The sequence below is a fragment of the Geotrypetes seraphini genome, chromosome 4, assembly GCF_902459505.1.
Source record: "Geotrypetes seraphini chromosome 4, aGeoSer1.1, whole genome shotgun sequence".
NCBI lineage: Eukaryota > Metazoa > Chordata > Amphibia > Gymnophiona > Dermophiidae > Geotrypetes > Geotrypetes seraphini.
Window position 1 is genome coordinate 53,245,871 of NC_047087.1, and position 16,187 is coordinate 53,262,057.

The 16,187-nt window shown below is 46.9% G+C and overlaps 1 protein-coding gene across 1 annotated transcript in view; it reads right to left on the minus strand.

Annotated features, from left to right (window-relative positions):
- The window catches only part of LOC117359040 (nuclear receptor coactivator 5-like), a 149,525-nt gene that overhangs the window by 116,653 nt on the left and 16,685 nt on the right, over positions 1-16,187 (minus strand). Inside the window, exon 4 of the mRNA XM_033941143.1 lies at positions 7,070-7,150. Coding sequence (XP_033797034.1) covers positions 7,070-7,150 — 81 coding nt within the window. The remainder of the gene's footprint in view (positions 1-7,069; positions 7,151-16,187) is intronic.

Below are 16,187 nucleotides of genomic sequence, written 5' to 3' on the forward strand. Positions count from 1 at the left end.
TCTACTGCCCCGTGGAAAACAACAGCATCCTTACAGGTACCAGACAAAGCTCACATCGTTAATGAGAGCTTCAGGGATGAGGCTAACAGCCACATAATGCGTGATCCTCCATGGGTTTGATAGAATAGGTAACTGGCTCCTGGTTAAAAGGAGCTGTACAGCCTTTTCTGTCTGGTTGGGGGGCCCGTCTAGCATGTGCCATGAGAAAATGGTGACAGGAGAAACCAGTGTGAAAAGCATGGAAATCTGAAGTCCAGGCCCCCTCAGAAATAGAGAAAGAGAGTCCTGGCCGCAGGAATATGCGCAGTGTCATTATGCCCATAGAGACTGCCCGAATTTGGAAACTGCTTGTACTACCTTTAGGCATAAATATCCTGTGCCACTACTAGACACATGCAGCTCAGCACAGAGGCCCAAACAAGGACAGTTACCAATAGACAAAGGCTCAATCTGCAGGGACCCCAAGAAAGACAATGAGATACCTGTGTGAAATACAGGGCACAATCTTACTGCTGATCTCACTGTGCCGTGAGTTGCCGTATGTCGCCCCAGTCTGGAGACAAACCGAGACTGGGTGACCTAGCACAGGTCAGAGTCTCTCTGGTAAACCCCTTGAGTGCTAACCCCAGAGTCCGATTAAACAAGCAGCTTCCTTCAAGGGAGTACAGCAGGAACACAGACAGACATATAAAGCTGCCCAAGCTTGTCCCAAAGCTGGTGAAACACATACAACTTGTCTGAACCAGAAAGGAGAGAAGCCCCGGCATACCCTGACCAATGTCAGCTGGAAACAAACTACCGGAACGCTGCAGCTCTCACGCCATCGCCGGAGACCCATGCGCACGCCTAATTCTCGCTGACACGTGGCCGCTGCATCAACGCTCCTAGAAACATAGTCGGATTCGAGCCCCGCAAAATTTACCCTGCCGCGGCTTGCATAGAAAGAAAATCAGACTCGGGGAATAACCAGAAGAACGGCCCACAGCGCCGGAAAAAACATATCCCATCTCATGCGCGCTGCTATAAACCGGCACCTGCACAATCAGCTGCACATGGCCGTGACAAACACTGATGAAAGAGAGCCTCAGAATAAACAGGACTACTGCTGCACTGAAACCCAACAAATAGAACAAGTATGAGCATGAAATCGCATCGCTACTGCTGCGCTGTAACCAACAAGGAAACAAAGCGCGTGCATGCAAAGGGCGGGAAGTCCCGGCTCCCTCCATGGATTTCTAGTCATAAAACTTAGCCTCAATAAAATATCCATACCTTAAATGTATGATGACCGAACCCACAGTACTAAGACTCCCAAACAGAACCTGAAGTTCAAACAACTGTAAAAGCCAGACATACTCACAGCTTGTTGTTAGGGCCGGTTGAAGCCAGTTTGCAGCAAAAGCATGGCAGAATGTAACAACTGTGGTCTCTTTTTTTTTTTTTTTACAGAAAAGGGAAAGAAGAAAAAATATGAAACCCAGTCAGACCCTCTAGCAATGGAGGGAGGGTGAGGTAGGGACAAGGGGGGGCCCAAGTGTAACCTCTAAAGCCGGCACCATTCAGCCGGACACAACTGTCTCACTGAAGAGAAAAATCTCAACAGGAGAAATAGCACTGCCAGCTCACTGAAGAGAAAATCTCAACAGGAGAAACAGAATGGCAGTCTCACTGAAGAGAAATCTCAACAGGAGAAACAGAATGGCAGTCTCACTGAAGAGAAACCTCAACAGGAGAAAATAAAGTTCCAGCCACAGCCAGAATTCAGGAGCTAGTTGAATAGCGACCTTTTCCTGCTGGGAGATAGAGATTACTGATGAGACCGGAGGAGTGCCAGCCAATAGGACCACCTGTTAATCAGTTTCTCTATCTCCGCCTGCTGGTAGATGTGAGCTATCCCATTGGTCTCTGGATTCATCTGCTGCTGTTGCTAGGGAAAAGGCCTTACTTACAACGCTCAGACAGAGGAGGACCCGAGACGGTGGACAGAGGTCGCTGTGCAGACCGAGGCCTTCCCCCAGCAGTATACCACAGTCTCTACGCAGACAGAGGAGGTGGAACAGCTGGACGGTGACATCTTGCAGGAACTATGGAACCTGAGGGAGGAAGTGAAACGCTTGCGGAGCATCCGAGAGGATGAGGCATTCATCGATGAGGTCGTCCAGGAGCTGTCCCACATCACCGTGCCGGCACACGATGAGTCCATCCTCGAGACGCCCAAACCTTCAGCTTTGAGATCAACGATTGGGGTGCAGGAGATGGCCGGAGATGCGGACTCCTGGCAGCTAGTAACCTCCTCCACAGGCAAGCGCAGAAGACCCCCCCCTTATTTAGCCTCATCTTCTTCTCTTTCTCGTACACAGGGTAGCTTCACATCAACCCCACAACTCACCCTGAGGAACAGATTCCAGATCTTACAGGAAGGAACGGCCGACGAGAATCTGGAAGACGCCCATCACACGACTCCAGTTCCGGGGACATCTGATCGACATCCTCAAAGGAAGCGCAGAGTAATAGTCATCGGGGACTCCATGTTGAGGGGCACCGAAGGACCAATATGCAGACCAGATATGCAGTCGAGGGAGGTCTGCTGTCTGCCTGGAGCCAGAATACGAGATGTGACAGCCTGTCTTGATAGGCTTCTCAGGCCCAAGGACCACTTCCCAATGCTGCTCATCCACGTCGGAACGAATGACACTGCCAAGAACACTCAGGAGGGCATAGCTAGAGACTTCGGAGCTCTGGGGGAGAGGCTGAAGCAGACAGGAGCACAGGTAGTATTCTCTTCAATTCTTCCTGTTAGGGGCAAGGGAAGAGACAGGGACGAACGTATTCTGAAGACAAATGAGTGGCTACAACGATGGTGCTGGGAAATGAACTTCGGATTCCTGAATCACGGGGAGGCACTACAGGGACTCCAGGGATCAGACGGACTCCACCTGACCAACAGAGGTAAGAACGTCTTCGGACACCGAGTAGCCCGCCTGCTTCGAAGGGCTTTAAACTAGGTAAGTTGGGGGAGGGTACCCATTTATATACCGGAGCAGTAAGTAACAATCCTGATAAGGTGAACCAAAACTCCACTTCTAAGTCAGAGGTAAGTACCCTTGCTGCAAAAGATTCGCTAGGAGACACTCTAATTCAGATGGGAAACTCTCTAAAGGAGTTTAGACACAAAGAGTGGAGAGCTATGTATGTAAATGCACACAGCCTAGGGAATAAATTTCTAGAACTAGAAACAGAAATAGTAAATGCAGACCTAGACGTGGTAGCAATATCCGAAACATGGTTCACTGACTCTCATGGGTGGGATATAACTATACCAGGATATAACCTGCTTCGCCAAGATAGAGAGGGTAAGTTGGGAGGTGGGGTAGCACTTTACATCAAAGAGAACATCAAGACAACTAGGATCACAGATGTCAAGTACACTGGGGAATCCATCTGGGTAAACCTGGCCAGAGGCGGAGAAAAATGCCTATACCTCGGTGTGGTATACAGACCTCCAAGACAATCGGAGGACAAAGACACAGAATTAATTGAAGACATTGAGAATATCACCTTACGGGGGGACGTTGTCCTGTTAGGGGACTTCAACATGCCTGATGTAGACTGGAACACATTCTCAGCAACAACTTGTAGTAGCAAGAGGATATTAACATCCATGAAGGGAGTACAGCTCAAACAAATGGTACTAGAGCCCACTAGGGCCCAGGCCATCCTGGACCTGATACTTACGAACGGGGAAAGCGTCACGGAAGTCTTGGTGGGAGAAACGCTGGCAACCAGTGACCATAACATGGTATGGTTCAACCTTAGAAAGGGCTTCCCTAGATCACAAACAAAAACGAAGGTACTCAATTTCCGGGGCACTGACTTCGCAAGCATGGGTGATTTCGTCCATCAGACGCTACAGGCTCAAGAAACAACGGATGATGTGGAAGCTATGTGGTCAACACTGAAAAGGACACTACACGAAGCAACTATCCGCTACATAAAATCGGTAAATAAACAACAAAGAAAGAAGAAACCCCGTTGGTTCACTGATGAGATCTCACACCTAGTCAAGGACAAGAAAAGAGCATTTCTTTCATACAAACGCACCGGGGAGAAAGAAGCTAAAATTGAATACAAGACAAGGTCTGCAGCGGTCAAAACAGCAGTCAGGGAGGCCAAACTTCGAGTGGAAGAAACTCTAGCAAAGAACATTAAGAAAGGGGACAAATCCTTCTTCAGGTATATTAGTGACAGACAGAAGAACACAAACGGGATAGTACGTCTTAGAACAGCAGATGGGATTTATGTGGAAACAGATTCCGAAAAAGCCAAACTACTGAACGATTACTTCTGCTCAGTCTTTACCTGTGAGGCACCTGGACACGGGCCACAGCTGGAAGCAAAGCCAAGCAAGGAAGACCCATTTCAGAATTTTGGGTTCTCACCAGCTGATGTTTACAGAGAACTGTCAAGACTTAAGGTGAGCAAAGCCATGGGACCAGACAAATTGCACCCACGAGTACTCAGGGAGCTGTGCGATGTCCTGGCGGAACCATTAACCATGCTCTTCAATCTCTCCCTAAGTACAGGGAGAGTCCCCCTGGACTGGAAAACAGCTAACGTCGTTCCTCTGCACAAAAAGGGTTGCAGAGCTGAGGCTGCAAATTACAGACCAGTGAGTCTCACATCAATAGTGTGTAAACTCATGGAAACACTACTTAAATGTAAATTAGACACGATTTTGGATGAGGGGAATCTAAGGGATCCTAGTCAACATGGATTCACTAGGGGTAGGTCATGCCAATCCAATCTTATCAGCTTCTTTGATTGGGTAACAGGAAAGCTGGACTCGGGAGAGTCTCTAGACATAGTGTACTTAGATTTCAGTAAAGCTTTCGACAGCGTCCCACACCGTAGACTATTAAACAAGATGAAATCTATGGGGTTAGGTGAGACACTAATTGCATGGGTCAAAGATTGGCTGAGTGGAAGACGTCAGAGGGTGGTGGTCAATGGCACCCTCTCTGAGACATCGGAGGTGACCAGCGGAGTGCCACAGGGCTCGGTCCTGGGTCCACTCCTTTTTAACATATTCATAAGAGACTTGACCCAAGGGCTTCAGGGTAAAGTAACTCTATTCGCTGATGACGCCAAACTATGTAATATAGTAAGTGAAAGCAATCTGCAGGATAGTATGACGCAGGATCTGCTTACGTTGGAAAACTGGTCCTCGACATGGCAGCTGGGCTTCAACGCTAAGAAATGTAAGGTTATGCATCTCGGTAGCAGAAATCCATGCAAACCTTACACCTTAAATGGAGAAACACTAGCTAGGACTTCAGAAGAAAGAGACTTGGGAGTAATCATCAGTGCAGACATGAAGGCCGCCAAACAAGTAGAGAAGGCCTCATCCAAAGCAAGGCAACTTATGGGATGTATCAATAGAAGCTTCGTTAGCCGCAAATCTGAAGTCATAATGCCACTGTACAGAACCATGGTGAGACCTCATCTGGAGTACTGTGTGCAATTCTGGAGGCCACATTACCGTAAAGACGTGCTTAGAGTTGAGTCGGTTCAGCGGATGGCCACTAGGATGATCTCGGGGCTCAAGGGTCTCTCGTATGAAGAAAGACTAAACAAATTGCAGCTCTACACTCTAGAGGAGCGCAGGGAGAGGGGGGACATGATTGAGACATTTAAATACATCACGGGACGTGTCGAGGTGGAGGAAGACATCTTCTTTCTCAGGGGACCCTCGGTCACAAGGGGGCATCCATTCAAACTCAGAGGAGGGAAATTCGATAGTGACATAAGGAAGTATTTCTTCACAGAAAGGGTTGTAGATCACTGGAACAAGCTTCCAGAGCAGGTGATCAAGGCCACCAGCGTTATTGACTTTAAGAATAAATGGGATGCCCTAGTAGGATCCTTACGAGGGTCGAGTTAAGGAACTAGGTCATTAGTACTCAGACTTAATGGGGTGGGTCAGTAGAGTGGGCAGACTTGATGGGCTATAGCCCTTTTCTGCCGTCATCTTTCTATTCACACTCCCCAAAGAGAAAGGGAAAAAGGAAAAAGAAAAGAAGTGGATTTGATGCGAAACAGAGGGTTCCCCGTTGGGTGTAAGGACTGCCTGGCCTGGATTTGGAGGCCATTAGCAGCTAAGTTATTTTTCTTGCTTTTGCTGTGGATGTTATGAGCTGGTCTATACTACCTTTTGTTACATTCACCCACTGACTTTCATCTGTATTAGGCGTGCTGTTTGATACCACCTGGCAGGCTACTTTAGTTGCCTTGTTTTCATGGACTATTTTTCAGCATTTACACATAAACAGCTTTTGTAGGAGTGGAGTTTTTTTGGCCAGATGAAGCTGAACTGAGGCCTTTTTCTCCACTTCTTTTCTTTTTCCTTTTTCCCTTTCTCTTTGGGGAGTGTGAATGTTGTTGGTTGTAAGTAAGGCCTTGTAGTGTTGCTGGGTGTGTGTATCGTTTGTCCGTGTGGGGCTTGTTTTTGAGTGAATAAGGGATATATTCGGGCCCTAATCCTTGAGTATTTATTTCTGGTGGGACAAATTTTTCCCCCATGTCATTCTCTATCCTGAACCATCTATTCAAGGTAGAGAAACATCATCAAGACACAGGCTGCACCAATTAGATTGGTAATGTTACTATAAAGTTCAGCCATCTCTGCTTCCATCAGTTTAATAAGGTGACACAACCCATCAGCCTAGACTGGTCTAGTAAATTAATGCATTCATATTACAAGTAAATTTCAGGCATAACAATCAAAGAGCCTTCTCAAAAGGACTCAAGATTATAATACCTACTTTACATACCTATTTAACCCAGAGACAAAACAGTGTATGGATGCTTTTCAACCCTCTCCTGGGAGCACATTCAGGTTTTCAGGATTACCACAATTAATATACACAAGACAAATCTGCACATAATAAACTGCTTTATGCAAATTTCTTATGCATATTCTTTGGGGGTAATCCTGAAAACTTGACTAGCATAGTGTGCCTCTAAGAGAGGGTTGAGAATGCTACCAGATATTAAAGCTATAACAACTTACCTGTCTACATCTTCAAAACCCTTTGCATATCCATCATGGGCAGAATAAGGAGCCTTAGGATAATGTTTGTGTGGATTTATACTACAAAAAAGAAATTTGGGACAAGTTAGAGGTTATAAGACTAAATTACACAAACTGGAATATTTTCTCTTGAAAATTTTGTGAACGATAACAGAAATCACCAATGAACTCAACATCTTGACTACGAGTAGCACACAGCAGATACTTAAAATGATATACAAAAAAAACAACCCCCCCCCCCAGAAAAGAAATATATACCTGGCTGCATCTCAAGTCCTAATTTTTCTTCCTTTCATTTAATTATTTTCTAAAAAATATATATATACAGTATATATAATATATATAATTTTTTTAAATTGCAAGAATGGTGAATTTCTTGTTGCAATCAATAGATTTCTCATGGCTGCAGTCTCTAATATTATAACATTATTCTTTGTGATAAGATAACTATAATCAGAGTAAAGGGTAATGGATTTGACATACTGCCTTTCTGTGGTACAACCAAAGTAGTTTAAATTTATTATATCCAAGTGTTCTCCGATTGTGCTCTCACTAGGAGCAAAGGTTTTGTAGAAGACACTGACCCATCCTACCATATGTGGGTTACTATGATGAACGGAGTAGTCAATTTTGAATTAGGGATGGAGCACAGGAAACCTCAGATCCCTAAACGTCAGTGATACTTGTATCTTTGGCAGCAATGCCTTACTCTTTGACCTGCTAGGGGGCTATGACCTTGAAACCTTGGCACATTCTTTCATTTACTTTTTTTTTTTCTTTTGTTTCCTTGTGGTGGGCAGCAAACGGGAGGAGGGGGGAATGTCTCAGGTAGGATATGTGGTATGTTTGGTGTGGCTTTGAGCTGTTGGTGGAATGTTTGGCTGCTTGTGTGAATAGGGGAAGTCTGGGGGGGTGTTGTTATGGGAATCATTTAAAATCAGGCGATACAGAGTCATGTCTCGGCGTTGTACGGTGTTCTGCTCCGTTTTCCTGTGGGTATGTACTTTCTTGTAGGGGCCTCTGCCCCCAATTGTATTGGAGTGTTTTGTATCTACCACATTTGATTTGCTGTACTATGTTCTTTCTTTTGTACATGGCATTCTGTTGTTGCCTCAATAAAGATACATATTTTAAAAAAGGAGCAAAGGTTTTGTATCTAGGGTAGTAGAGGATTAAATTACTTCCCCCAGGGTCACAAGAAATAGCAGCGGGAATCAAGCCCAGTTCCACAGGTTCTCAGCTCACTGCACTAACCATTAGGCTACACCTCACTAAGTCATCCACTTTAGGAATACAAAAGAAGCTAATCCAATTCCTTCTGATGTAGTAGTAAAGCTTCCCCCATGAACCAAAAGAGGGAAACTTATTTCTGTATTTCTATGTAACTTGCTGCACTTCAACACTGCTTCTGGTGCTTCCCATTAGAGACATCATGTGTGAAGGGGAAAGGAAATGTCAGCCTTTCCTTAACACCATAAATTCCTCTACCCCACAAAACATTGACAATAGATACATCCACCACTAGCATAGGTATCCTTTAAGTCCAGGGAGCAGAGCAAATCATTTTCCTGAATCATGAGGATCAAAGCACCCATTTTGCATGTGGCCTCAGGTGACCTCCCTTCTGTTTTAGAGACAGGAACAGGTCTTGAGGTGCTTCTTCAAATTCTTTATTGCCGCTGGGGGATTTCCCCTCTGATTTTGTTTTAGCCATGTTTAAGGCTTATTTGCAGGAAGCTAGGGTTCCTGCTTCTTCCCCGGGGGTCTCAAATTCTTCAGGGGAGTCATTCCTTCAGTGTTTGCCCCTTCTAGTCGTCGTCCCCCCCACCAGCCAAGCGTCTGCGGGTTGCTTGGAAATCTGCTCAGTGTTCTCCCTAGCATCTTTTAGCCAGGCGCTCCGCCGGGCTAATTTAGGTTAGCGCTCTGCCGTCTTCCTCCAATGACATGCTTCCCCCTCAGGAGTAAGAAACATTTAAAAAAAAAAAGTTCCATGCTGGCATTTTCTCTTATGCGACTTCCCCTTCTCTTAGGGCGTCTCTCCCACACTCCCTTTGCAACACAACCAAGGGTCCTGCTTCAGGGTCTGTACGGCTGACTTGCCTATGTGGTTCAGCGCTAGCGCTGCATAGTGCTACCCGATTCGCCAAAGGCCTGCATGTTTCCCCCCGACCTCATGGTCTCACCTTTAAAGCTAATTATGGCAGCCTGCAGAGGATCGCTGGAGCGAACCTAGCAGGCTCCGCAGCACGTTCCCTCTGCCGTGGTCCCGCCCCTGACGTCAGATTAAGGGCAGGACTGCGGCAGAGGGAACATGCTGTGGAAGCAGACGGCAGCCTGCTAGGTTCACTACAGCACCGGCAATCCTCTGCAGGCTGCCGTAATTAGCTTGAAAGGTTGGTCCTTGACAAGCGGCGGTCACAGCACGGAAGATGACCTCTCTCGCTGGGCGAGGAAAGCAGCGGAGGTAAGGCCCTGCTTGTTGGGGTAAGGCTGTGCCTGTCGTGAGGGCCCCGGTGGGATGGGGGTTGCCATAGAGATACTGGATCTGTAAACACGGGGGGGGGGGGGAAGAACACAACACAGAGGAGGGGCCGAAAAGCAGACTTGAACCAAAAAGGAGAAGTCAGATGCTGGACTAGAGAGGGGAAATACCCTGAACCAAGGAGAGATGCCAGGCCATGGGTAAGACAAAGAATGAGAGAGACAGAAGGTAGGAGAATGCGAAATGTTAGCAGAAGGAAGACAAGAGAGTGAGAAACTTGAAACAAAGGGGAGGCAGAAGAGAGGGAGCAGATGTTGGACTTGGGGGTGTATAGAGGAGAGAGAGAGAGAGAGAGAAAGATTGCAGTATAGAAAAATAAGACAAATATAGTGCAAAATATTGACAGGAGATTATAAGTTCTCAAAACTGACACATTTCAATCACTAAATTGAAATTAAAATAAATTTTTCCTACCTTTGTTGTCTGGTGATTTAATTCGTTTCTGGTTAGACTTCCTTCTGACTGTGCATCCAACATTTCTTTCTTTCTGCCTCCTGCATGCTTCCTCTCCTCCAAACCTCATTCCCTTCCCCAACCAACATCTCTCTCTCTCTCTCTCCCTCCATGAGTCCAACTTTTCTTCCTCTCTCCTCCACCTCTATTGGCAACATGTCTCCCTTTTCTCCCTCCTCTATATGATCTTACATCTCTCTGTTCTTCCTCAGGGTCTCCCCACCCCCCATATTTTCTGTCTGCACCTCCCATAGTCCAGGATCTGCCTCATGTCATAGAAAGATGATGGCAGATAAAGACCAAATGGCCCATCCAGTCTGCCCCTTTGGTCCAGGCCACTGTCTTTCTTCTGCTTACATACCCCCCATGTCCAGCATTTGTTCTCCTTTCTTCCAGGTCTTTCTGTGCCTGTCTCTCTCCTTCCTTCCTCCCTTGGTCCAGATCTTTCCACCTCTCTGCAGTCTCTTTCCCTCTCCACACCCCCAAGTTCTACATCTGCCCCCCTCTCTTCTGCCCAGGGCTGTGGAGTCGGTAGATAAATGTTCCGACTCGGACTCCTCAGTTTTTTGTACTTCAGACTCCGACTCCAGTACCCGAAATTTCCTCCGACTCCGACTCCACAGCACTGGTTCATTTTCAGATCGTTAAAATAGAATGTCAAGTTGAGAGAAATGAGCATTTTCGACACCATCTTCTTTTTGCTTTTAATCAAGGTTCTAAGGCCACAGAAGCTGCTCGCAACATTTGTGCTGTGTATATAGTGGGTGCTATAGCTGAAAGAATCGCTCGTGATTGGTATGCCAAGTTCAAAAATGGAGTCGGTAGATAAATGTTCTGACTCCGACTCCTCAGTTTTTTGTACTTCTGACTCAGACTCCAGGTACCCGAAATTTCCTCCGACTCCTCAGCCCTGCTTCTGCCTCTCCTTCGTTTCAGGTTTCTCACTCTATCTTCCTTCTGCTAACATTTTGAGTCCTCCCACCTTTGTTCCAGGTCTTTCCGTCTCTCTCGCTCTGTCTTCCACCTCCTCAGGGCCTGGCATATCTCTCTCCTCAGTTCAGGGTGTTTCCCCTTCTTGCAGGCTCTTTCTCTTCCTCTATACCCCTCTAGTCCAGCATCTGCCCTGTCTTCCCCCCTCCTTTTGGTTCAAGTCTGCTTTTCCGCCCCTCCTCAAGGTCCTTTTCTGTCTCTCTCTCTCTCCCCCCCACCCCCCATGTCCAGATCCAGTGGTTTTTTTAAAAAGTTACCAACAAATTCATATGCCCTTTCCTCTGTAATATCAACCATAGCCAGCCCCCCCCCAAACTCGCTCACATTCTTCTTTTTGAAACTGTCCTCGAGCGTGGAAACATAACCAATTGTACCACAAAACCACTCTATACTGAGTAACAGATGCTCTTCTGAGCTCTTAACTCACATGCAAAAATAACAGACTACTGCGCTGAAGCATCCAACTTTTTTTCGATTTGAGTGGCTTTCCGCCACGCATGCCTGACAAGTGCTTCCCGATTTGGTTGGTGGAGAGAAATGGAAAGGAGGCATCACCAGAAATACAAAGGACCATTCGAGCAAAGCGGAGATTCATGAGCTCCTGTAATAAGAACCGCTGTAGCCAGTTCTGTCTCATCAAGTAGATTTTGAAGGATAGTTGTGGTTTCACCATTTAACAAGTGCCGTTCCAGACTGTCTGTCTGATATTCACAGCCGGGTGCTCACTTAAATTAGCCAGGCGGAGCGCCCGGCTAAAAGTCGCTAGGGAGAACACTGTGTAGGTATCGCCGCTTGGCTTAGGCTAAGCAGGGAAGATACCTTTTGTTAAAATTTTGGATTACGGTATTCCTCTTTTTTAACTGGCTGCATAGACTGGAGTGGTTGAGGAGGCCGCTCAGGATCTGAGACAGGAAGTAAATCAGGTTCTGACCAGTTTGGGGTAGACTGAGGACCCAGTGTTGGAAAGAAGCAAATGGGAGTACAGGGACCCCAGGTTACCTCAGGGTATGGTGCCAAAGGACCTGAAAACATAGCTTCTTCTGGGGAAAATGCTGAATACAGACTGAGCATTATTGAGCTTCCAGGACTGGAGGAGTCTGAGAAGAATTCTGACACAAACTAGCACTATCCTGTAGAAAGTGCTGCAATAGCAGGAAAAATTAGAAGCAGCCTGCATGGAGCTTGAGCCCTGTGAAGGGAGTTCTGGTTGTAGAACAGAAAGGGATGTTTAGCAGGTAGATGCTCTTGAAGGGGGGTGGGGGGATGAGAGGGCCCCCCCCCATTTAGACTTACCCTTACCAGACTTTAGAGGGTTACCTGTAGCCGCTGAGATTTGTTGATTTAGACCAGGAGAGGACTGCAAGGCTGAGACTGAGCCCGCAGGAGCCTTCACTGGACCCTCAGAGTGTGACAGAGCCACTGTTTGTTGGCTAGAGCTCCATGTCAAAGATGCCGCTGCTGGAGGTGAAGGCTTTGAGCACCCTCCATGAAGTGTCCTCAACATCATTTTTTTCACCCATCTTGAACCACTATATAGAGCAGTGTCTCTCAAACTGTGTGCCACAAGAGATTCCAGAAATTTACTTTATTCTTAAAAATTCCCTTTATAAGTATGCACTAGAAAAGATGACATTCAAGTCTCGTACGCAAGAGTCTGGGGTTGGCTCACATTATAATTCTGGGTCACATTGTAATTCTGGGTCTAGGGGGGAGTACACATTGTAATTCTGGGTCTAGGGGGGAGTACACATTATAATTCTGGGTCTAGGGGGGAGTATACATTGTAATTCTGGGTCTAGGGGGGAGTACACATTGTAATTCTGGGTCTAGGAGGAGTACACATTGTAATTCTGGGTCTAGGGGGAGAACACATTGTAATTCTGGGTCTAGGGGGAGTACACATTGTAATTCTGGGTCTAGGGGGAGTACACATTGTAATTCTAGGTCTAGGGGGAGTACACATTGTAATTCTGGGTCTAGAGAGAGTACACACTGTAATTCTGGGTCTAGAGGGAGTACACATTGTAATTCTGAGTCCAGCGAGAGAACACACATTGCAAATTGTACTAAAGGAGTTCAAGTAGCCCAAGCGGGAATACCCCCACAGGGTACACACATTTCCGAGTCTGGGATAGGAACACACTGTAGTTCTGGGTCTGGGGAATCCGGGATAGGTGCACGTTGTAACTCTGGGTCTAGGGAAAGTACAAAACATGTGAATAATGCTAAAGGTGTCCCAAGTAGCTCAAGCGGGAACATCCCCACTGAGACATAACAAACATACAACATGGAGGGCTATGTACGTAAATGCCCACAGTCTGGGAAACAAGATCCTGGAAACAGAAATGAGGAATGCCAACCTGGATGTGGTGGCGATATCTGAGACCTGGCTCACGGATTCCCACGGGTGGGACATGGTCATACCGGGTTACAACTTGCTTCGCCGGAACAGGGAGGGCAAAATGGGAGGAGGTGTAGCATTATATACTAAAGATGACATTAAGGTAACCAGAATCACAGATGTCCACAACACTGGGGAATCCCTTTGGGTAAATTTGGCCAGAAGGAAGGACAAATGCCTGTATCTTGGCGTAATATACAGACCCCCAAGACAACAGGATGACCTAGATATGGAATTAATTGGAGATATAGAGAATATCACCTTGCGTGGGGACACAGTATTGTTAGGTGACTTCAACATGCCTGATGTGGATTGGGACACGCTTTCCTCTGCTTCCGGCAGCAGCAGGAGGCTATTAAACTCTATGAAGGGAGCATGACTTAGGCAACTGGTGTTGGAACCAACAAGGGATCAGGCAATACTGGACCTGATACTTACCAATGGAGAAAGTGTCACAGAGGTCTCGGTGGGCGACACATTTTGGCCTCCAGTGACCACAACATGGTATGGTTCAACCTCAGGAAAGGTTTCACTAAATCTACCACACTGACCAAGGTCCTCAAATTCAAGGACACAGACTTCAAAGAAATGGGAGACTTTGTTCACCAGGCGCTACAAAGCCAAGCAGAAACCGATAACGTGGAAGAAATGTGGTCGACTTTGAAAGCCACCATACAAGAAGCAACAAACCGCTATGTTAAATCAGTAAGTAAACGGCGAAGGAACAATAAGCCACAGTGGTTCTCTGCGGAGATTTCGGACCTCATTAAGAAGAAAAAAGCATTCATCTCTTACAAACAATCAGGAAACAGGACTCTAGGGAAGTCTATCTGGCCAAGTCAAAAGCCGTCAAAACAGCAGTTAGGGAGGCCAAATTCTGCATGGAGGAGTCTCTAGCGAAGAACATCCAGAAAGGAGATAAATCCTTCTTCAGGTATATCAGTGACAGAAATAAGAACTCAGGCGTGATAGTACGTCTTAGGAAACCAGACGGAGACTATGTAGAAGCGGACTCGGAAAAAGCCCAACTGTTAAATTAATACTTCTGCTCAGTCTTCACCCGCAGGGCGCCAGGACTCGGCCCTCAGCTACAGACAAGGGTTGACGCAGATGACCTGTTTAGTAATTTCGAGTTTACACCTAGCGGTGTCTACTGCGAGCTGTCAAAGCTTAAGGGTAACAAGGCAATGGGGCCTGACAACCTACACCCCAGGGTGCTCAGGGAGTTGTGTGATGTCTTGGCGGAACCACTATCCAGCTCTTCAATCTCTCCCTTAGTATGGGTAATGTCCCATTGGACTGGAAGACGGCTAATGTCATTCCACTCTACAAGAAAGGCTCCAAGATGGAGACAGCAAACTACAGACCGGTGAGTCTCACATCAATAGTGTGCAAACTAATGGAAACTCTAATCAAACGCCAATTGGATACGATCCTGAACGAGGAGAATCTACGGGATCCCCGTCAACATGGATTTACTAAGGGGAGATCCTGCCAATCCAAACTGATCAGCTTCTTTGACTGGGTGACGAGGAAGCTGGATGTTGGGGAGTCCCTGGACATCGTATACCTGGACTTCAGTAAAGCATTCGATAGCGTACCACACCACAGGTTGCTGAGCAAGATGAGTTCTATAGGATTGGGCAACACATTGACGAAATGGGTTGGGAACTGGCTTGGAGGTAGGCTTCAGAGGGTAGTGGTGAACAGCACCCCCTCCGAAATGACAGAGGTAACCAGTGGAGTGCCGCAGGGCTCGGTCCTGGGCCCGATCCTATTCAACATCTTTATAAGAGACTTGGCAGAAGGGCTGCGAGGTAAAATAACATTATTCGCCGATGACGCCAAACTAAGCAATGTAGTGGGCAAAAGCACAACAGACATAAATTCAATGTCCGACAACATGATGCACGACCTACTCCTACTGGAGCGCTGGTCTAGGTCCTGGCAACTCAGCTTCAATGCCAAAAAATGCAAAGTCATGCACCTGGGCAGCCAAAATCCATGCAAGACTTACACCCTTAATGGCGAGATCCTAACAAGAACTGAAGCAGAACAAGACTTAGGGGTGATCGTCAGTGAGAACATGAAGACTGCCAATCAAGTGGAGCAAGCTTCATCCAAGGCAAGGCAAATCATAGGTTGCATACGCAGGAGTTTCGTCAGCCGTAAGTCTGAAATCATTATGCCATTGTATAGATCCATTGAATGGTGAGGCCCCACCTGGAATACTGTGTGCAATTCTGGAGGCCGCATTACCGTAGGGATGTGCTGAGACTGGAGTCGGTCCAGAGAATGGCCACCCGGATGGTCTCGGGACACAAGGATCTCCCGTACGAGGAACGGCTGGATAAGTTGCAGCTGTACTCACTCGAGGAACGCAGAGAGAGGGGTGACATGATCGAGACATTCAAATATCTCACGGGCCGCATCGAGGTGGAAGAAGATATCTTCTTTTTCAAGGGTCCCGCGGCAACAAGGGGGCATCCGTGGAAAATCAGGGGCGGGAAACTGCACGGGGACACCAGGAAATTCTTTTTCACTGAAAGGGTGGTTGATCGCTGGAATAGTCTTCCACTTCAGGTTATTGAGGCCAGCAGCGGGCCTGATTTTAAGGCCAAATGGGATAGACACGTGGGATCTATTCACAGAGAAAGGTAGGGGAGGGTCATTGGGGTGGGCAGACTAGATGGGCCGTGGCTCTTATCTGC